Source organism: Gobio gobio (genome assembly GCF_949357685.1).
Source record: "Gobio gobio genome assembly, chromosome: 21".
NCBI lineage: Eukaryota > Metazoa > Chordata > Actinopteri > Cypriniformes > Gobionidae > Gobio > Gobio gobio.
In genome coordinates, this window is record NC_137117.1 from 23,315,565 (window position 1) to 23,338,529 (window position 22,965).

At 36.6% G+C, this 22,965-nt stretch overlaps 1 protein-coding gene across 6 annotated transcripts in view; it reads right to left on the bottom strand.

Moving 5' to 3' along the window:
- Positions 1-21,120, bottom strand: part of ptpn22 (protein tyrosine phosphatase non-receptor type 22) — a 21,792-nt gene extending 672 nt beyond the window's left edge. Inside the window, exons 1-27 of one of the 6 annotated variants that reach the window (XM_079803388.1) lie at positions 20,623-21,120; positions 16,858-16,966; positions 13,616-13,692; positions 13,368-13,463; positions 13,170-13,208; positions 12,828-12,899; positions 11,890-11,949; positions 11,201-11,343; positions 10,490-10,556; positions 10,309-10,386; positions 10,142-10,222; positions 9,867-9,979; positions 8,649-9,178; positions 8,473-8,562; positions 7,662-7,733; positions 7,506-7,577; positions 7,284-7,411; positions 7,087-7,114; positions 6,925-6,999; positions 4,478-4,546; positions 4,238-4,300; positions 4,021-4,151; positions 3,054-3,081; positions 2,807-2,869; positions 2,617-2,708; positions 759-789; positions 182-310 (exon numbers count right to left, since the gene is read on the bottom strand). In XM_079803388.1, the coding sequence (XP_079659514.1) occupies positions 182-310; positions 759-789; positions 2,617-2,708; positions 2,807-2,869; positions 3,054-3,081; positions 4,021-4,151; positions 4,238-4,300; positions 4,478-4,546; positions 6,925-6,999; positions 7,087-7,114; positions 7,284-7,411; positions 7,506-7,577; positions 7,662-7,733; positions 8,473-8,562; positions 8,649-9,178; positions 9,867-9,979; positions 10,142-10,222; positions 10,309-10,386; positions 10,490-10,556; positions 11,201-11,343; positions 11,890-11,949; positions 12,828-12,899; positions 13,170-13,208; positions 13,368-13,463; positions 13,616-13,692; positions 16,858-16,966; positions 20,623-20,724 (2,638 nt within the window). In that variant the 5' untranslated portion in view covers positions 20,725-21,120. Of the gene's footprint in view, positions 1-181; positions 311-758; positions 790-2,589; positions 2,730-2,806; positions 2,870-3,053; positions 3,082-4,020; positions 4,152-4,237; positions 4,301-4,477; positions 4,547-6,924; positions 7,000-7,086; positions 7,115-7,283; positions 7,412-7,484; positions 7,578-7,661; positions 7,734-8,472; positions 8,563-8,648; positions 9,179-9,866; positions 9,980-10,141; positions 10,223-10,308; positions 10,387-10,489; positions 10,557-11,200; positions 11,344-11,889; positions 11,950-12,827; positions 12,900-13,169; positions 13,209-13,367; positions 13,464-13,615; positions 13,693-16,857; positions 16,967-20,622 lie in introns of all 6 variants that reach the window. The other 5 variants (XM_079803384.1, XM_079803386.1, XM_079803387.1 and 2 more) reach the window with 5 other exon arrangements.
- Between the last annotated feature and the right edge of the window lie 1,845 nt (positions 21,121-22,965).

Consider the following 22,965-nt stretch of genomic DNA (forward strand, 5'->3'; position numbering starts at 1 on the left):
TGGAGTAAGAAAGGCGTTATTAACTGTTCACAACATCATGTAATGGCAGAGTATCGCCAGGCGTCAACATGAACTGAGGACATTTAAAATGGAGTAGCTCCATCTGGTGTCAACTCTCAGAACATCAGTTTGAAAACATTTTGGTAATTAAAAAATGTATTAAAAGAGGGTGATAGCTTACAAAATAAGAATCCGACAGCAGCACCATAGGGGGGTGGAACAGACTGAGGCGGGGCTGGGGCTGGGGCTGAGGCTGAAGATGGGGCTAGGGGCGGGGGTGGGGGAGGGATCGGAGGCGGGGCTGTTTTTGCTGCAAATGACAGTTACATGATGTTCAAGCCACACACATGCAGCTTGTCATTTGATTGAAATGTTTATTTGGTAACACTTTAGAATAATGGTCATTAGTTAACTACATTAGTTAACATGAACTAATAATGAACTGCACTTATAAAGCATTTATTTATCTTTGTTAATGTTAATTTCAACATGTACTAATACATTATTAAAATCTTGTTAACATTAGTTAATGCACTGTGAACTAACATGAACAAACCATGAACAGCTGTATTTATATTAACTAACGTTAACAAAGATGAACAAATACAGTAACAAATGTACTGCTCATGGTTAGTTCATGTTAGTTAATACATTAACTAATGACCATTATTCTAAAGTGTTACCGTTTATTTTAATAGAATTAAATTACAGTAGAATTAGCTATATCAACAAGGAAAAGTAGAAGTGGTTATACATACGCCTCTGTCTTCCTTTCAAAAACTTTATACTCTGTAAGAAAAGAAATATGTATTTACATTTATAGAATCTGCTTTTATCCAAAGCAAGTACTGTTCACACATAAGAGGCCGTTCACACAGAACACGTTTTTGCTTTTGGGCATGGTCTACAGACACGTTTTAAAAATTTTAACTTGTTAACTTGAGCTCTGTGGACTTGCGCGAGACGCTGCAAAAGATTTGAGACAAGAGTGCAATGTTCAAACCAGTAGGGTAGCCGCGAGGGGGCCCCTAGGCCAATTTACATGTCTAGCCCCCCAGATTCCTGATTGCTTAAAGGAACACACCAACTTTTTGGGACTTTAGCTTATTCACCGTATCCCCCAGAGTTAGATAAGTCCATACATACCATTCTCATCTCCATCTGCCGCACTCACCGCTAGCCTAGGTTAGCACAAAGACTGGAGGTAAACGGCTCCAGCTAGCCTACTGCTCAATAAGTGACAAAATAACGCAAACATTTTCCTATTTACATGTTGTGATGTGTATAGTTACATCGTGTACTAAGACCGACGGAAAATGAAAACTTTTCTAGATCGGTATGGCTAGGAACTATACTCTCATTCCTGCGTAGTAATTAAGGAACTTTGCTGCCATACCATGGGTGCAGCGGCGCAATGATATTACACAGCGCCTGAAAATAAGCTAACTTCCGTTAACATAACCAACGTGACAACCTGCTTGCACGGAGAGCGTGCTGGGGACTATTTTCAGGCGCTGCGTAATATCATTGCAATGTCTTAGTACACGATGTAACTATACACATCATGTAAATAGGAAAATGTTGCCGTTATTTTGTCACTTATTAAGCAGTAGGCTAGCTGGAGCCGTTTACCTCCAGTCTTTGTGCTAAGCTAGGCTAGTGGTGGGTGCGTCAGACAGAGTTATGGCACGCATGGAGATGAGAATGGTATGTATGGACTTCTCTAACTCTGGGGGATACGGTGAATAAGCTAAAGTCCCAAAAAGTCAGTGTGTTCCTTTAAAACAAAAAATGAATTGTTGATTTGTTACTTTAATGGAAGATTTACTTTCCACGAGGAGACAGCGAGTACAGTGGCACCTGATGCTTCCAATTTCCAGAACACACATATTTCATCACTTGACTGTAGTAGTAGTCCACAACACACATCTGCACAACGGCAAAATATTTTTGTCTCAGTATTTTAAGTTGTTTCAACTGATATAATCTGTCATTTATGATCATACAGATGAGTATGTTATTTTATTTACATCACTCATGATAAAAACAAATGCGATTTTATAAAATAAAGAAAACAGACAAGATGCCGCTTTCTGCCTCGGTTTCCTTTCTGTGAAATTTGTGTATGGAGCGTGTCACAAAAAGTAATCAGTGTATAAGCTACACTGAGTGACAAGTTGTCCTGCCCTCGCGCCAATAAACACGTCATCGGAGAAAGGGAGGGGTAGTTATTTTGATTTAAGATTACAAGGACACATGCATTTAAAAAAAATATTGTTGAGCACGGATAAATCATTTATAATAAATACTGCAATATTCCATAAAAAAAATGCAATTGTCAATTTTGATTTCATGGTGGCTTTAACTTGGCTTAGGAACGGCTGCGGCTGCAAAAGACACAAGACGTGAGCACAATGGAAAAACATGGAAAAGTTGTGCAATATTCACAAAAACAATCAGTGTGAACAGCCCCTCTAAAGTGTATTCAAGGTATGCTATACATTTCTCAAAGTGTACAAAATGTAATGTTTATTTGCCATCAATAAACTGGATTTCACATGTTTATTGTGCCATGCACGTTACATATACCAAATACAGAGACTTTAGAAGTTGAACCTTTGTCCTGGCCTTGCTGACCAGTGAAGTTTTCTGGTTCTGTGCTGGTCTCGTTGCTGCTGGCTGACTGCAGGCTGCTGTCTGGTCCTCTACTGTAGTGGCCACAAGGCAAGCTAAAGTAAGGTTATGTAGTCTAGTTTATGCAGTTTCTGATATCAATCACTGTCAAGGGATTTATGCTGTCACTCACCTTTGCTTCCAGTTGCCATGGTTACAGTGACTGGAGGACGCGGCGGAGCCACAGATAGAGGCTCTGTAAAATTAAACACAGCTGTGCACACATAGATCCAATAATAGTATGCCCTCTTTATCTCTGTTGCACAGTGACAAACACTACACTGCACTGTACTTGAGAGGGTAAATTTGCGTGTGCATGTTATGTTGTAATGACACTAGTGACTGAGGTGTGGGAGGGCACAATGGAAACACCATCCTACCTTGTTTTGAACTTTTTGCTCTGACGCTCTGTTAGAAAATAACACATTTGGTAAGAATGAGTCAAGCATTAATCATACAAAAAGCCATAGCGCAGCACCTTAAAGGGTTAGTTCACCCAAAAATGAAAATAATGTAATTTATTACTCAGCCTCATGCCGTTCCACACACGTAAGACCTCCGTTCATCTTCGGAACACAGATTAAGATATTTTTGTTGAAATCCGAATGCTCCGTGAGGCATATATTTAAATCAGTCCATGTGAGTAACGTTACAGTGTTTCAATATTAATATTATAAAGCGACAAAAATATTTTTCGTGCGCCAAAAAAACTAAATAACAACTTATATAGTGATAACCGATTTCAAAACAATTAATCAGCGAGTCGAATCATGATTTGGATCGCGTTTCAAACCGTCAAACTGTTGAAGTCACTCGACTTCCGAACCGCTGAATCGACTTGCTGATTCGATTCCAAGCCGAAGCTTCATGCACCAGTGCTTTGAAATCGGTTATCACTATATAAGTCGTTATTTATTTATTTTGGCGCACGAAAAATATTCTCGTCGCTTTATAATAATAATATTGAACCACTGTACTCACATGGACTGATTTAAATAGGTTTTTAGTACATTAATGGATCTAGAGAGTTTAAATTACATTGAGGCCTATGCAGGACTCACTGAGCCATCGGATTTCAACAAGAATATCTTCATTTGTGTTCCGAAGATGAACGGAGGTCTTACGGGTGTGGAACGGCATGAGGGTGAGGAATAAATTACATTATTTTCATTTTTGGGTGAACTAACCCTTTCACAGTTAAGGACTCCATAGAGTTTTGTGTTTTTAGTCTATATCTAAATGCATTGAGGTCAGCTACATGCTTGTGTACTTCTAAATGTTGACAAAATTCACTTTTAGCATATAGTATAACATGTAGGGAAAGTATAAAGGTAAGTGAAATGTAACCTTGCTTCGGCTCCATGAACTTTCCAGGAATGATCTTGGTTGGGAGCTGCCTGACCATTCAGATGATGTGCCCACTCTCAGTCTATGCGGCTCGGCCTCAGCTGGCAGACAGGGGGCGATGTTGTCAGCCACTTTAACGGAAACATACATTTTCTCAGCAATAACAAACGTAGATGCAGTTTTTTCTATATACTGTAAACTGTACGGTATACTGCACCTTTCTCCGTGTTAAAAATGAAAGACTCTGGAGTTCTTTCAGGAAGTGGTGGAGTGACACTTTCTTTATGAAACAAAACAGCAACATGTACTGTGAGTGTGTGCATATTTATATCAGAAAAATGTTGGAGATTGTATATTAAACAATTATGTTAAATGTTTGAGATTGTATATTAAACAATTACATTTGTGTTTTTTTGTTTTGTTTTGCTAGATGGATATGTGATATACAGTGGCCTACCTGTCCCTGGAACTGGTTTGAATGTCTCAGATGTCTGCTCATGTGGTGTTAGGGTGTGTAGTAGAGATTCTGAGGTCAAAAATGGGAAGCAGCCGAAGTTATATTGAAAAAATAATTTACAAGAATAACACTGACAGAACGTCCTTCAGGCAAGCCACCCCAGGTGAATATGGTAAAAATATTTACTAGCTATACATCCCCAGTCGATCATTTACATTAAGAATTGCAAAAAAAATTACAAGTCCTCTGAATATGGTAAAAATATTTACTAGCTATACATCCCCAGTCGATCATTTACATTAAGAATTGCAAAAAAAAATTACAAGTCCTCTGAAATGTTATATTAAAAATGCAAATATGGCATTGTTTAATTTATATGCACTAATTTACATAGGCCCACATACAGAAATCCGAACACTGGATTAAGCCAGGTTAAATCTGAAAATAATGTCAACAGCCAGAATTATTATTATTTTTTAATTAAGAAATAAAATCAGGTGAATTATATATGAACAAACCTCTGTAAAAACCTTCAGAATATGGATTTAAAAAAAAAAAAGTTTGGAGTATGTACTGTAAGTGCTGCTGACGTGGAGATTTCTGACTCCGGGAGTGCAGGAGAAAAAATTATTTTGAGAAAATGGCCTTTAAAGATATGTTTTGTAGTAGATAGATTTGATGCTTTAAAGGTTCCTTATAATCAGCTTAACTTGATACCCAACAATCTAGACCTTAGACTAAAGAAAATATATATTTACTATCAGGGGCGCCGCTAAGGGGGGGAAAGTTAGGACGATTCTAAGGGCCCATGCACTTTTGGGGCCCCCAGAGATCGGTTTTATTAGTAGGCCTAGTAGTAATGTAATAAAAAAGTATAAATTTATAATCTACCAAAGAGTCTACTGAGCTACTATACTTGTTGTAGCCATTAAGAAAATGTATTTAGTTTCATATTTATGTTTAAATATTATGTAATTTTTTTTATTTAATCTATGTTGATTATGAAAAGTGAACAGCATGAGTAAGAAAGGACACATAATAAGATGTCGGAAGACATGGAGTGGGTCAGAAATTATTTATTATGGCAAATCAGCATCGTCAGCCGACACTGACACAGAAAACTCTAGAGTTTATTAATAAACAATTAAAATGTCTCCACGCTATTTTTGACACGTACATAATCATTATTTTGCCGGTTCTTTGTGGCAAGCTTTATGTGTGCGCAATAGGGTAAAAGCCTATATTACGCAAGCGCTCATTTGTATATGGTTTAGAATTCTCTCAGTATATGTAATTAAATTAATAAAAGTGCTTAGTGGACGAATAGCTTAAATGAACAACTACTAGTAGAGTATAGAAAAAACTTTAGTAGGGGACAGCCCTACTTATTTCACATATTTTCGAACCAGCATATCACAAAGGGCATTCTGGGCTGAACGAGCTCGTGTGATAGGTCAGTATTAGATTTTGGATAGCTATCTTGGTTTGTATGTTTGATGTGGAATTGGTTGCGGTAGAGGGCCCAACCTCATATTCTTTCACAGGGCCCAAAATTGCTAGCGGCGCCCCTGTTTACTATTTACATCAACAAATTATTATGCAGAGATTTGTAGAACTGGGAGTCAATCCCAGAAAGAAATGACTTCTTCAATTCAGGAAAGTGGGAATCGAGTCCTAACGGGAGACGAATCCACTCAATACATAATCAAAAAGACTTGTTTACAGATTTGTTCAGCAAGGTTCAGATTCGTTTACTGAATCATTTGGTGACCATTTCAGTAAGTAACATCATTACCAGTAGGTGGCGACTGGTGAGTGTCTTTTCATTCCTTCAAAAGTTCAGAATACCATAACAACATCAGAAGCTAAACAATCATAACTGATCAGCGTGATGCATGTCTTTGAAAGTAAGAAGTAAGAGAATGCAAGAACAACCATTAATCATGAAATATGTGATGGCAAAGTTTATTCATTAAAGAGCGACTGTGATAATATTAGGCTTTCACCTCAGCTAGCTACAGTAGCATTCAGCTCAGAGATAAACTGCTTGTGCTAAAAGAATATACTTTTTATGACATGGAAATGTATCTTGTCATTTGCACTATCAAACATAGTAACGTGAATGTTTGGTTGCGGTTTGTTTGTTAATGTTCTAATGTTAGGCCTAAGGTTTCATCACCTCCCTTATTAGTGTATGACAAGTCGACACCCAAAATTATTGAATCGTACATCGGTATAGATTTGCATGAAGGTATTTTGTTTGCTTTGTTGTACTCATTTTATAGATTCATTTTATTATTGCGTTTAATATAGCATGTTTTCCCTTGCTTAATGTTGTCAGCTAGCTTGTTACAATATACCAGTATATATCTTGCTTTATGTAGAGCAAATATAAAGTTAAATTTGTACTGTACACTTTTTCCCTTGTGGACTGTGTTGAGTCTTACCCTGTGGATGTTTGTACAGTAGGGGAGGAGGACTGTGACTTGTGATCGTAACAGGACTGAGTGGAATAGATGATGCTGCAAATAAAAAGGAAGTTGTCAAGACTGTAGCTAAAATAAGTGTATTGCTGGTTTGCTTAGAGATCCTAAATATATATTACTTACCAGGAAGTGACATTCTAAGTTTTAAGCTCTGAAATAAAGAAAACAAGCCTGTTGTCTCATTTATATTATTTTTTTTTTAAAAATTACGCTCAGCAAAAAAACAAAAAAAAATCCAAAAAGTGTGTTATTTTAATATGCTGAAATGATTCAGATAGATCTTAAATAGTCTATGCATCTACTGCCCTTCATCTGCTCACCTTGCTCCTCGACCAGGATCGTTTAATGTCCGTCTGAGCTTCAGAAGTTTGCCCAGACCATTCTAAAGATTTCCCAACTCTCATTACAACACCCTGTGGCTTTTCCTGTGTCACATTTTGTACCAAATCTGTTAAAAATAAGATGAAAATTAGAAAAAGGTACAAACAGTGACCAGATGAAATTTGACGTTGATTCATCACCTATGCCTGTGATTGTCATACCCTTATCCATGGCCATTTCAAAAGACTCTGGAGTTCTCTCAGGCAGTGGGGGTACAGGTGAGGGCGGGCTGTCTTTTTAGGGAAAACGGGAGCATTTACAGGTGCTGTAAGACCACCACACGTAGACACAAATTTTCAAGTCTGCATAATGCTCACCTATGTTGACACTCTCAGAGCCTGAGCTGTTTGGGATCACCAATGTCAAGAGTTCACTGGTTTCACTGATATCTGGAAACAAGACAATACATAGTGATAGCCTATATGTTTTAGAACATTTTTTTTTCGTTTTCTAAGATTAAAAAAAAGGCACTGGACATATGCTGTGGCTTGAAATGTCACTTAATGTCATTTAAATAAATCTGAAAAAATATATAAATACAAATATATATATATATATTATATGGAAAAATGTTGCTTTGGCAATGGCAACTAACTGAAATAAGTTGAAGTACTAAAATTACTGGTAACAGCCTGTATATATAAATAATGCATTATAAAAAAGTATTCTTAATAAATTAATTATGTATTGTAATGCACCTTATAATGCGTTATATGATCTCATCTGTACCACAGTTATAATGCATTATAATACTTCATTTTTACACCGTTAGAAAGTACAATGCAATTTTGTACACGATAAACAATAGAATCTGCAAAATAAATATTACGTTTGAATTTTGTTTACAATAATTTATGAAAAGATACAATTCAAGATATAAAGCAACATACATTACAAATATATTATTATTATTTTATGCTTAAGTAAAGTGTTAACAAATTACTTAAATTAAAACCGAAAAACATTTTTAGAGCTAAATAGAAATATAAAAAAATAAATAAACATTGCTTAAACTAAAATGATGAAAATAAAAGCCAATTCAAAATATTTATAAATATTATAATGGTATATAAATAATACTGAAATCACGTTGGTGAGAAGTGGACTTTGTCTTCTTTTTTTACTAACCGTTAGTTTCATCTGCGAGTATAAAAGACTCTGCAGTTCGCTTTGGCAAAGGAGGAGGGCTGTCTTCATCAGATGAAGGTTTTTTTGCACCTTTATACAAATGATAAAATAGTCATAAGTGATCTATCAAATAATATTTGAGAGAATCAGTTGTTAAAAGTCACAGGTTTTCTTACCTTTGTCATTGCACTCATGTTTTGGCAGTTCCAACAACTGGTTGTTAAGCTCTAAACTAGGTATTGTGAAACAAGGGTTCTCCATCCAGATTTCATGAACCATAGAGTCCATAACACTGGGATTGTCTTTAGCCGGTAAAGGCTCCGGACCAAAATAAGGATCTTCCACAGTGAAGCAGAGGGTGCTGGAGATGATAGGCTTGTGGTCTTGGTCAACAGGACTAACATCTTGGTTTTCTTCCCACTCCAGATGCATCAGATTTGGCCCCAGCTCCTGTACTAGGCTGATGGGATCATTTGAACATGCAGCTTGGGTAAGATCAGTGTTGAAGCTGGTGGATGGCTCAGTTCTTTGATATCCACAGGTTGTAAAGTCTGTTTGAGGAGTTGGCGCTATGAATGACCTCTGATTGTTAATCTGGGTGGAGATGACCTCTTGACTGAATGGACGTAAATGAGGCTGTGGCCAAGAAGTGACTTTCTGTGTAATGTGATTGTGTTCATCCATTATGATTTCCACCTCACTACTCCTGTTATAACAGAGAAAGATATCGTTATAATCAGAAATAACACAAAAGTCACAGTGTGTCTTAGACATGAAACAATTGAAGATTCTTGATTACAATTAGGTTTCTTTTTAAAGGTGAAGTGTGAATTCAAGTAGGTCATCAGTTGGTTGATTTCTTCAGAAGGTGTTAAACTGTGGTTTTGTGGTAATATCAAAACATGTTTCAAATTCATGTTTGTTTGAGCAGCCTTCTGACACGGCAACACTGGCTCAACCAAGGGAATTAGTTTGAGGGTGGGACTATCTGTTTTTGACCAATGGCAGATGGGAGAAACCCTTTTTGAAATCAATCTTTTTTATGAGCTTTTTTGAGCAGAAATTACACACTTCAGCTTAAACAAGTTCAGACAAAAATAATTTGATCATCATTTATTCACCCTCACCTGTATGAAAAGAATAAGATATTTTGACAAATGTGTCAGTGTTTTTCCTTTCATACTATGAAAGTGAATGGGGCCCAACCCAACATTGGACTCCACTGACCTTCATTGTATGTATAAAAACAGTTGAAACATTCAAAGAAAAAAAAAACTTTTGTGTTCCACAAGAAAGCCATACAAGTTTGGATTGGCACCAGGGAGAGTAAATTCTTCATTTTTGGGTGACCTATTCCTGGATCTATAACATTAAAATGAGAGATTTCCTCAGACCTGTGCTTAGTTTGAAGCGCTCTCAAGTCGGTCTCAGTGTCTGATTCGGAGTCGCTGAAATCTGAGAACTCACTTCCACTACTTATGGTGACAGGTGAGGAGGAAGCTGGGACCTGATTGATGATAAAATGCAATTGTTCATGACTCAGGCCAGCGAAATGCTCTGACTATGATCCGTAATGTGTCATAAATGGAAAGCTGAATCAGTGGGGGGGAAAATGACACAATTGTATTTAAATAAATACAGAGTGAGTAATAATGGTGTTTTATCTAACCTCTCTGTTTGGCTCTTCCATTGCTGCTAGATATCTCTCAAACAGCAATTTGATGGTCCTGTATACTAGTTCATATTGTTCCTAAGAGGAAGAGAACTAATTAGGTCAAATAGAGGCATTTAGTTTTTATTGATGATGGCAAATTAAGAAGAAACCATTTTGCTTACCTTAGTCTGAACCACAGAGGGCCTCTGTGTACGCATGTCCTTTACCAGTTCAAAGATACTGAAATGCTCTGGTATTATCTAAACAAGTGCAAATAAGATTAACATCTGACCTAGAGTAAGAGGCAGAAATGTTTGTTCTTTGAAACAATGAAAGCTTCAGGAAGAGGTTTTAAATTCTTACCTGTCTCTTCAGTAGATTCCAGGTATAGTCAATGGCACACAATGCACCTGTTCTTCCACAGCCTGCACTGCAAATCCCCAAACAGTCCCAAGAGAATGAGCCACAGTGAAAAAAAACACAATGATCTTTTCTTACATTCTTACTTATAAGTGTAGTATACGTTTTGTACATAACACTGCTGTGGAGTCATACGACTTTCCATAGGTCAATGAAAAAAATTCTTTAACAACATAATTTAATAACACTGTTGATTTTTAGCAAATCAAAAATAATATCAATTTTTCATACTAGACGTTATAGTATACTAGTATATACTCTGGATATTATCGACCTCCATAGTTCAGACTGTAAGATTGGTTGATGAATGTCCAAATAATGTCTTTTTCAGTCTTAATGGTCAAGTTAACTTGTGAAGAATACCTTAAAGAATTAATTTTCTCTCCTGTTGGTCATGTAAAGTCTTATTATAACTTAGTGTTAGCAGTAGTGCAGATGCTTGTTGGGGTATTTGCTTGTTGGTCAACCTACATATTTCCTGTGTAAAAAATGGTGGTGGGCAGTTTCCATGGTTACAAACACAAATAAATCTTGTGTTCATGGTCACCAAAAATTTCAAATCAGGGCCACAACATACCCGCAGTTTTATCCGATTAGCCCCCAGCTGTAATCATTGCAAAGGTGAACCATAACGGACCATCACAGCAGATTTACCTGCAGTGAATGCAGATGGGAAGCTCATCATGATCCTGGTAAATCCGCATGTCCTGCAGCAGCTCAAGGATGGCTGGAATGGAGTCAGGTACTCCGTGATCCGGCCAGTTCACATAGTGCAGCTGCTTCAGTGTCCGGGACACCTGGAAATAACCGGTGTAATATAAAACTGTGCAACCTGGTTTGCTAGTCATTAAACCACCACATGTTGGTGGTTTTCTTTCATCACTACAAAGCATCTGCAGAAATGTCAGCACCTGTCTGTGTTTATGTTTGTTCCACTTTAATGTCTGCACTATTTGACTATTAAAACTGAGTACTTGTACCCTTACGCAGTGACATTTCCACAAGAAAAACAAAAATAGCATCATAGGCCACCGCAACACAGTGTTTGACCTAAAGCAATTCTTTTTTATTTTGACGAACTTTACTCAAGTGTCGGGCGATCAGGCTATAAAGCACTTATTTAGGCAAACAGCTAGTCTGGACATTGAAAAAATAAAGATTAAGAATGCTATATAATAAAACTTTTTTTTCTAAAGCAAAGAGGAACAGTACAGTCTCTTTTGTGTTTTCACTCAAATATGTTTTTGAGTACCTTAATTGATGAAAATAATTCAAATCAAATGAATCATTTTTATGTGTATAAGAGCAGAATGACTAAAATAAACCAAAGAAATGTTACTTACTTGTTTACATGTCACCTTCAGCGTCCTTATCAAATATTCTCCCTTATTCTCATCAGACTCCTATAGACAAAAGCAAGCATGTATGTGAGTGGAATGCTCATCGGATCATTCGTGTGCTGGTAATATTTTGGATAATGTTATTCAATCTACAACCCCTACATTTGACAGATTTTTAATCTTCTTTTTTTTGAAGGATGCATCAATATTAAAATTCTGGTTGACAATAAGCGGAAAACTATTTTAATGCTATGGTCGATTCAAATTCTGTACTATTTTGTCTAAATAAATTAAATGCATGTAAAAAAAAAAAAATACATATTTCATTTAGGCAGCACAGATTACATTTAGAAGTTTTATTAAATTATTAGTGTTTTTAAAGATTGAAGAAAAAAAAAATCTGTAGAAAAATGGAAAGGGTACTGGTACATTTTCTGCCAGGACATTATCCGTTAAGTCTGTAATGGCAGTGGTATCAATATTAAAATTCTGGTTGACAATAAGCGGAAAACTATTTTAATGCTATGGTCGATTCAAATTCTGTACTATTTTGTCTAAATAAATTAAATGCATGTAAAAAAACAACAACACATATTTCATTTAGGCAGCACAGATTACATTTAGAAGTTTTATTAAATTATTAGTGTTTTTAAAGATTGAAGAAAAAAAAAATCTGTAGAAAAATGGAAAGGGTACTGGTACATTTTCTGCCAGGACATTATCCGTTAAGTCTGTAATGGCAGTGGTAATCTATAATTTTTTTTAGAAAAAAAAAAATGTTTGCACCCTGCTTAGTGGTTCAATGTGTACTACTGATGTAGTGTTTTAGATTAGTTGCTACATGAATACTGAGAATCAAGCTAGAACAGGGATGTGTCTGAGTGCAAATAAAACACAAGGACAGGAAGTGTGGTGTGAGTGAGGGAAGAAGTGTTTCTTACATAGTGTATGGTAAAGGGCTCACACACAAACACATCCTCCTTTGACTCCGGCCAATAACGCTCACATTTTTTCTGAAATAAAGAGGAAATGCAGCGTTGAATCTCAACTGCTCCCATCTGTCCTACGCTATGAGAATAGCACTGTAACCATATAAAAAGTTGTGAAAGGGTGGGAGCTCAAGATAAAAAAAAAAAGAAGTAGAAGAAAATGTCATGCTTGATGCATTGCTTCACCTTTCCGAGGCGTAAAGGATGTGGTTAATAAAAATGTAACATAAAAGTTTTCTTTAAGACACAGGGACTGACAACATTTCCCCTAACACACTGTCAGTTACAACTTACCCTTCCCATTTCAAACTCTCGGCAAGCCATCACAATAACCTGCAGAGAGAGAGAGCGTTCGTTTTTATGGAGGTATTTCCGCATGTGAATGATTCTCCTTGGCCTGAGATCGAACCCAAAGCTTATCGAACAGGTTGAACCTGTTCTTTAAAGGAGGTGGAATGTGTGTGAAATGGTCATACGCTACCAAGCACTCACCTGCACATTGTATTCCCACAGCATCCTCCAGAAGTCAAGCACCGTGTTTGGCAGCGGACCTTGTGTGGCAATATACGCCCTAGAGCCCAACACCCCCTGAAATAAATAGAGAACAAATAACAGCTGTTACTGATATTTTGTCAGTGATTGTTTAAGCATAACTTTTTCTGTTTAAACTGCATTAAAGTATTGGATTTAGTGAATAAATGACTAAATATTGCATGATATTTCTTGCATGACCATCTTACCTTAATGAAACTAGCATTAATGTAGTCGGTGTCATGCTTGGATGTGATGAGGGAGAGCTTTACTCTGCTGTGATCAACTGAGAGAAAATACAGTCGTCATCATCTCTAGCAGGTCTCATTACTGTAATCTTTACAATCCTCACGTTTCATGTTTTTTAAAGCAGTGCATAAAGTGCTGCTTTCACACAGTACAGATCTTGTGCTAATCTCTTGCGCGTTTTTTGCATTTTATACTACAGCAGCTTTTATAATGCAACAACTGAGAACAACAAAACAACACGCTGTGTGTAACAATAAGTAAAGTACAGTACAGTATATTTTGGTATGGTATTACAATACAGTATATAATGGTACAGTGCTGTATATCAGAGCCATAACCATGTCAAATAATCATTTTGAACAATTTGCAAGTATGTGCAAATGTTTTTATAATTATGTTAAAATGCATTTTTAAGTATTGGGGGGGGGGGCTTGTTCTTAGGGTCGTGCTTAGAATAAACAGAATGATATAGTCTGCTGGTGTGGACCATAGACTGGTGTGGACGCTAATATAGTTATCTTTATTGTTATCTTTATAGTTATCATTCTTGGTTTGAATGGGCCTTAAGTCACGGCTGAAGGGTGTTGTTAGGTACAAAGCTAAACAGAAAAAAATATGTATCAATGCAACTATCATTAAGTAAAATCACTAAAAACCTTCCTTCTGCTGGAAAAAATAGTCCCTGGCCATGAACAGCAGCAGAAGTTACATTATTACTCCATTATATGGCAGCAAAGACCGTCACTCAGAAGTGAAGACTTTTATATTAAAAGGACTGAAACTTGTGATCTTAGGAACACGGGAAAACCTCTTAACTGTTAAAGAAACACGCAGACTTTTTGGGACTTTAGCTTATTCACCATATCCCCCAGAGTTAGAGAAGTCCATACACAGCATTCTCATCTCCGTGCGTGCATTAACTCTGTCTGACCACTAGCCTAGCTTAGCACAAAGACTGAAGGTAAATGGCTCCAGCTAGCCTACTGCGCAATAAGTGACAAAATAACTCCAACATTTTCCAACATTTTCCTATTTACATGTTGTGATGTGTATAGTTACATCATGTACTAAGACGGAAAATGAAAAGTTGCGATTTTCTATACTCTCATTCCTGCGTAATAATTAAGGAACTTTGCTGTCGTATCATGGGTGCTGCGGCGCAATGATATTACACAGCACCTGAAAATAGTCCCCAGCGCGCTCTCTGTGTAAGCAGGTTGTCACGTTGGTTATGTTGACAGAAGTTAGTCAACAAAGTTCCTTGATTATTACGCAGGAATGAGAGTATAGTTCCTAGTCATATCGGTCTAGAAAATTGCAACTTTTCATTTTCCGTCGGTCTTAGTACACAATGTAACTACACACATCACAACATGTAAATAGAAAAATGTTGGCGTTATTTTGTCACTTATTGAGCAGTAGGCTAGATGAAGCCGTTTACCTCCAGTCTTTGTGCTAAGCTAGGCTAGTGGTGGGTCTGTCAGACAGAGTTAATGCACGCACGGAGATGAGAATGGTATGTATGGACTTCTCTAACTCTGGGGAATATGGTGAATAAGCTAAAGTCCCAAAAAGTCGGCGTGTTCCGTTAAAAGGACAAGATATTGTGGACATTCAACAGATTTTTTATTAACAGGACTGAACTAAAGGAAAATGCTAAAGCTGAATGCAGGTAAATAATGCACTTGGTCACACACTCTTTCTCTCACAATACTCTTCTACATAATACAGTAAGCTTCAATGAACAATATAAATGAGAACAAACATATGTTGTGGTTGCTAAGAGTGTTGTGCAGTGTTACACAGAACCGTTGTTAATAAAAACACAGCTATTGACCAATCAGAATCAAGGACTGGAACTAACCGTTTTATAAAGTATTTTAAGGTATGCTATGTAGGGTATAGTACAATACTATAGTGCCCAGACAGCACACATACATCATGTATACCAGTGTCTAACAGTGTAATATACCATCCAAACATTATCAGTATATTTTATGCTGAATTTCTATCATTTTTTTTACATAAATGTAAAAGGATATGTTTGTAAATTTGCTTTTTTAGGTTTATCAGGTATTTATTCACAATAGATGCTTTCCAGACGAAGAGCTCTTTTACAGACATTTTAAAGATGTTTGCGAGCTCAGTAGGTTTTATAGATAATAATATATCATTCATCACTCACATGATGTCTACTTGATGTTGTGTTCTTTGTTATAGATTTGATATGACCGCTATATGCATTGGCCTTGTTCTGGACTGGGCATATCCATTGTCCATACGATTGATTGTATGACTGTATGATTTATTTTGAAGCATCATTGAGCATGGGAAAGGTTAAGCATTATTATTATTATTATTTAGAGAAAATACAGTACATTATGCTATAGTATACAGCAGTATATAATTCTGTAATGTACTTTAGTATATTTTTGGACAGTACCAGCAACACTTGAGATGTCATGGGGTCAGAACAAACAAAAGATGGAGCTGAAAAAGTAATGCCGTTTTATTTTGCCAACGTGTTTCGGTGTTCACAGGCCTTTATCTAAAGGTTACAGGTGTAGGCTACAAACATAGGTTCCTTTAAATACAAACAAGGAAAAATTCAAACTTTCAAACAACCAATGAAACAATATATATCATTCACACCAATCACAAAACTAATCAAGCAAATGATCACACATCAAACCAATAATCTGCTTCCACTCAACACTGTTAAAAAAATTACATTGATAAATTTGTATGTTTTTTAATGTTAATATACAAGTATAACAACAAACACACATATCATTTTTGTGAACATGTACAGTACACAACTATATTCAAGACCTTTGTGTTTTTTAACATAGTGTTGAGTGGAAGCAGATTATTGGTTTGATTTTTGATCATTTGCTTGATTAGTTTTGTGATTGGTGAATGATATCTAATTTTTTTCATTGATTGTTTGTAAGTTTGAATTTTGTCCCTGTTTTTATTTAAAGGAACAGCCTACACCTGTAACCCTTTAGCCCTGATGAACACGTTGGCAAAATAACACAGCATTAGTTTTCCAGCTCCATCTTTTGCTTGTTCTGACCCCATGACATCCCAAGTGTTGCTGGTATACTGTCCAAAAATAACTTAGTTTTTTCTTTTCACGGACCAGAACAATTAAACAACATGTACTTTAGTGTAGTCAGATGTCAAATGTGATACTCACAGGGAACAATGTCCTTGTATCTGTTCTTCTTCACATTATCTTGTTTGTCCGCAGCTGTGGTGGGGTATGTCTTCTCTGCACGATATTTAGTAGACTGCCTCTTCAGCTTCTGTTTTGATTAAATTACATAACATTCAGTTATGATTTTGTGCCATAAAACTTTTGAATTTTCTGCATACTGCATACAAGGTTGTTCAACCCACAAGTTCATGGCTGAGATGATAATATTGATATTGGAAACCCCTCTGGAAACCCTGATTCCACTTTAAAATAAATATTTTTTAATTGCTCTTTTGTATAGTTATTTTTTAACTTGTTGCCCAGCATAAAAATAGCCAAGGATGCTAGCATGGCATTAAAACACCAACCAACCAATTTTAATATTGATATTATTTAAAAAGAAAAAAGTAAGAAAAGCTTCTGTGTTTCAAACTTATTTGCAATGTTTTTGACATCTCAGCAGTGATCTAAGACTAACAGAACGCAGTTTATAGTCCTGTGGTTAAGATCTGTGAAAACTAGATAAGTCTGGCTGTGTACGCGTAAGTGTGTGTGGCTGTCACAACATGCGTGTGGGATGTACCATCGCTCTCCTTTGTGTGTCTCTGAGCACAAGCACCTTGATACCAGACCAAAAGACTTTCCGACCACAGCTGAGCTTACGAGAAGCCTTATGAGCCCAACAAACAGTGAGCAAATATAGCTAGCTGAGCATGGGATCTCTGAGCTAAAAACAGTCAGGACTGCATGCAAGGAATCAGCCATCACACTGTGGGAAACCCTCACGTTTTGGACAGTGAGACTGGACTTGTATCTGACATTATCTCTACCCTTGTGTCGGCATACATTGCTGTCCGGCAGTGAGGTCCAGTAGTTCTGCTCTCGTGTGATGGGAACTTAGGTTTCCATGTTCTGCCAAACAGACAGTTTCTCTTCCTGTAAATGTTCCATTAGTGAGCGATTCAAATCACTTGTTCTGGCAGAAGTCTTGTTAAGATAATAAAGCAGCATGTTTACAAGTGCTTTTTTTATATTCAAACTTCATGTGAATGAGAAAACTGGCAGCAAACGGGCCTGGTTTGACATTGGGTAAGTCTGTATGAAGACACACGCTGTTCCTCACAGTGTGTTGAACACTTTGCAGCAGCTGAGGACTAACAGACACTTTGTAGCATTCAGACTGGACCACAGAGCATGTTTTGTTCTGCATAACAGGATGAAGCCATGGTGGCAAAGGCAGGCATGAATCAGTTTGGTACTTCAGTGATTACATGTAACTGGGTGATAAATGTTTAAGCATTAAAATGGCATTATATTACTTTTCAATTAAAAAAAACATGGCAAGTTGTATGACAATACAGTGTTGTAACCTTCATTTACAGCTGAGGTTTTCAAATATTTTGATGACAATGACCCCAAAGTACTATCTCTCCTTGCATGGGACACCCTTCCTAAATATGTGCTAGATATATCCATATACAAAGACACATTACTTTCTTTGTGAGAATAAAATGTGTGATGTTATAAAGGCATTTTTTTTTAAATTAAATAATTGTCTTTTAGATTGCTATTGTACAGAGCCCCTCACATGACATTCAAAAAAAAAAATGCATATCCTGACTAATTTGTTCCCTCATTTTAAGTAAATCCTGCACACGGTATAATAATTCGTTTCCCTCGTTTTACTAAATCATGGCAATTAGTTTGTTGTTTTAGTTAAATCAAAACGAGGGAACAAATTAGTACAACATGGCCATGATTTACTAAATCGAGGGAATTAATTATTATCTTGTGCACATGATTTAGGAAAATGAGGGAACTAATTATATTGTGAATTGAGAATTTTCATTTTTGGGTGAGCTATCCCTTTAAGGATCTTGGTTTTGACGCGATCGACCCGGGTTCGAATCCGCCTCTTGCAGAGCTCGCTCTTATCCCTTTTCTCATCACATATCACATCGAAAAGGCATTTACTTTCAATAAAATTTAAGAAAATGTTCTAAAGTGGAAATAAAGTGCCTAATGAAATGTTTAATAATAAAAGCATTTATTGGGTAGGGTTAGGTGTAGGGAGGGCTTTTATTGTCCCATTAAGGCGGCATCCATTTAACAATTTAAAAAATATATAATCATTTACATTATTGCATCCTGTTAATGTACAACAATACTGAGGTGCAAATATTATGTATAAATGTCAAAAAGTATAAATTGCATGTAATTACTATTTATATTGCAAAGAACTGCTTTTTGAACTGCACATGTTGTAAATAGAATATATCACTATTTTCACTTAGTATGCTATTTCACTTAGTAAATAGCATCTACAGATATTTGCACTTAGTTTAAATATCATCTATTGCTAAGAAATTTTTCATTTTCATGTTATTTTCACTTAGTGCAGCCGCTGCCTTAATTATATATCGTGGCCATGATTTACTAAAATAAGAGAACAAATTCTTAATTCATGGCCACAATATACATATTTTTTTTCACATGTCAGGTGTGGGGATCCATACTTTTGTACTGAAGCCAAAGAAAATTCATAAAAATATTATCTAGGAAAGATTTACGTTGTATTAAGTTGACAGTGTACCTTTTTTCTACCCAATATTAATATATGAAAAAGAAACTATTGCAATTCAGAATTTTTTGTTGTTTTTTGCAGTAAATAATATTTTTTATTAAGTGTTATGCATATTTAAGCTATCCCTAAATATACATTTAAAAATATATAGGTTAAAAAAATTATTTTTAAATTGGTGCGTAAGCATACCCCCGAGCAATAGGCACACACTCCCTGGAAGTCCCCAGTTTGGAAACCTCTGATTTAGAGGACATTCTGCCAAAGATGAATTGACTAAAAATTCTCCTTGAAAACTTTTTCCTCAAAATGCTACTCTGTAGACTCACGTTTGACATTATATCAACTCTAGTTCCTATAGTGGAACTGAACTGCATGGTGCTATATCGACCCAAGGTCATGAGAACACTGATAAGATACTTTTTGGTACACATTACATCATTTTTTTACTTTGGTTTAGTTTAGTGAAGAAATAGCTTTTGTTCTTCTATTTAGATATAATGTACTTATATTAGCATATTGAGAGAACCCACAGTGTTACTCAAAAACCACAGTCCATCCCTCACTCTAAGCAACTGGATGCACTGTAAGATGCTTCGGATGAACGTGTATTCCAAATCTTAAGAGAACAAACTCATTTTTGCATTTTCAATTTTTGCACAGGTTTAAGTTGAAGTGTCACAGCTCAGGATGGGTCATGGGTAACTTCCTCTCAGTCACCAACTACATGACTGTTCACATGGAATATCTAACAGTTGACATTCGAGGGGAAAAGCACATAAAGGTTAGTGAGATGAAGGACTACTACTGTTGTAGAAAGTCAGCCATAGATTCAATAATAAATTAGATCAATAACATCACACCAGATGAAAACTTCTTTTATGACAGGCACTATATTCAGAAGAGGAAGTCCACTCAGTGCCCAGACACATTTTATTTTTAGCTTGCTTTTGTCACATGCTATACTAATGCTTTTATTATCTAAATCCATGTATGTACACATTTTCACATACCCACACAAACATTGCATATGTATTTTTAAAAAGCAGAAACGTTGAAACCTTTTGTTAATCTATCCACGGTGTCACATGACACGAATCTGAACGTCAGAGAACATATTTTCTCTTTCTCTAGCGAAACCCTGCGGTGATTTTTGTAAATGTAGGACCTAGTTAATAACTTACCAAAAACTCTCCGGCAAAGCCGTTCTCTGCCCCTTCTTCTGCTGCTTCCTTGTTGCCGATTTGGGCCAATAGGTCCCTCAGAATACGGGCTTGGGCGTCCATGGCATGATGTGTGACACTGCAGCTTCCTCAGTCATGTCAGAGATAGGGGAGATCGGTGGGCTTCTGAAAGGAGTCCATCTTTGGCTTTGTCTCTACGTGTGTTTCTTGTAGGTCTGTAGTTGAGTTGAGGAACTGTGCGATGTGTCGTCACGGAAGCAGTGGCAGCAACAGTTCACAAGTTCTGTGGTCAACTCTAAGTTTCACTGTGACCCTCTCCGCCCTTCATCTCTTCCTTCAGCTTCTCTCACTTTTTTTGTTTGTTACATACCTAGCGTTTATCTGTCTTTCTGTTTCTTTCTGTCCGACACTTTGTAGCACAAGGTTTTAGAGCCCATACCCCCCACACAGGAAGCTTTTGTGGGTGGGTGTGAGCTTGTATGTAAAAAAAATAGAGTCAAAGTCATTTGCTTCATTGCTGAAAGTGGCCGAGCCTGTTTGATGACATCCAAAACAGTTGAACTAGAATCTAGAGAATGTGCAAATGTAGTCAGAGCAGATACTTGTGTGGCTCTTGGAATAAATGTATTCAGGCAGTTGACCTGACGTGTCAAGCAATGACAGCAGTGTTAAAACTTTAAAGGTCCCATGGCATGGCATTTTTCTATTATTTTATAGTGTTTCCTGAGGTGTACTTATATTGTTAGTATGATTTTTACATCATAAAATGTCATAATTTAGAAATAAAAGGCATTTTTTCTATACTGCTGTTTTCCCTGTGGCTGAATGCCCTGCTTCAAGAGGCGTGTCTGCTGTGAGACTTCAGTAAAAACGCCCACTGTTGTGATTGGCTGACATCTTTGCATTTTAAATGAGCGGAGGGGGCGTGGTTTAACGAGGCACCAGCAGGCACGAGTCTGCCAGAGACGGATGGACCTGTGTTCACTTCTCATCAGTTCTCTCAGCATGTCTCAGTTCTGGGTGAACTGTTGTAGTTACTAGCATATACTTCAGGTTATTAGTTTATTTCTTGTCGGAGGGACTGTCACTCATGTCAGAAAGTTAGTAACTTTAGTAAATTAAGCGCTGACTCGAGACGCGAACCGTTTAGAACGATTCAGTCCGATTTGGTGAACTGGTTCGATTCAAAAGAATGATTCGTTTGCGAACCGGACATCACGGAGACGGAGCGATTGCCAACAAAGTTATTTATAGTAACTACTGATTTATGAGAGCGCTGTCTGTCAGCGCGAGTTTATTGTGTTTGTATCTGAGAGTTCTGAATAAACACGAGTCCCAGTCACACCGAGTCCTCTTCATCATTATTCTACCAACTTTGTAACACATGCAATGTACCATTACAGCGAGATGAACGAGTTCGTAAGTGTTGAGTATAGCATTATTTCTAGATATGTTCCAATCATATGATAAGCGTCAGTGACGCGCATTGAGTAACGTTACACAGCGCAAACAAAGACACAACAGCAGTAATCGAATGTAATCCAGTTTATTGTGGGGAAAGCTGGCTAGCCTAGCCCAGATACGCTCACGCTTACCCCCGTCTGCTTAATCTCATGCCGCGTTTGGTGCCTCCGCTGTGGGTCAGATGCAGTATTTTGTAATTCTTGTATTCTTATATATGTGACCCTGCACCACAAAACCAGTCACAAGTCGCGCGGTTATATTTGTGGCAAAAGCCAACAATACATTGTATAATTCAAAATTATAGTTTTTTTCTTTTATGCCAAAAATCATTAGGATATTAAGTAATGTCCCATGAAGATATTTTGTAAATTTCCTACCTTAAATATATCAAAAATGTATTATTAGTAGTAATATGCGTTTATGCGTTGCTAAAGATTTCATTTGGACAACTTTAAAGAAGATTTTCTCAATATTTGAATTTTTTTGCACCCTCAGATAACAGATTTTCAAATAGTTTTATCTTGGGCAAATATTTTCCTATCCTAACAAACTATACATCGATGGAAAGCTTATTTATTCAGATTTATTCAAATCTCAATTTTAAAAAAATGACTTGTTTTGTGGTCTAGGGTCACATATATACTGTAGAAAGTTATGTTATTTTTCAAAATAAAACAAAGATTATTGGAGTACATTTTTACAAGGAAATACAATTTCAGTCTGCTTTAAAATGTCATGTTTAATTTAAAATGTTACATGCCATTACATACAAGTCTTCCATCTAGTGGCTGTGTGGTGTAAGTGCAGTCTCTGACCTTTTCCTGTTCTGCCCTGGTTCACTAAACATTTTCTATTACAGGTATAGCACTTTCTATGCAT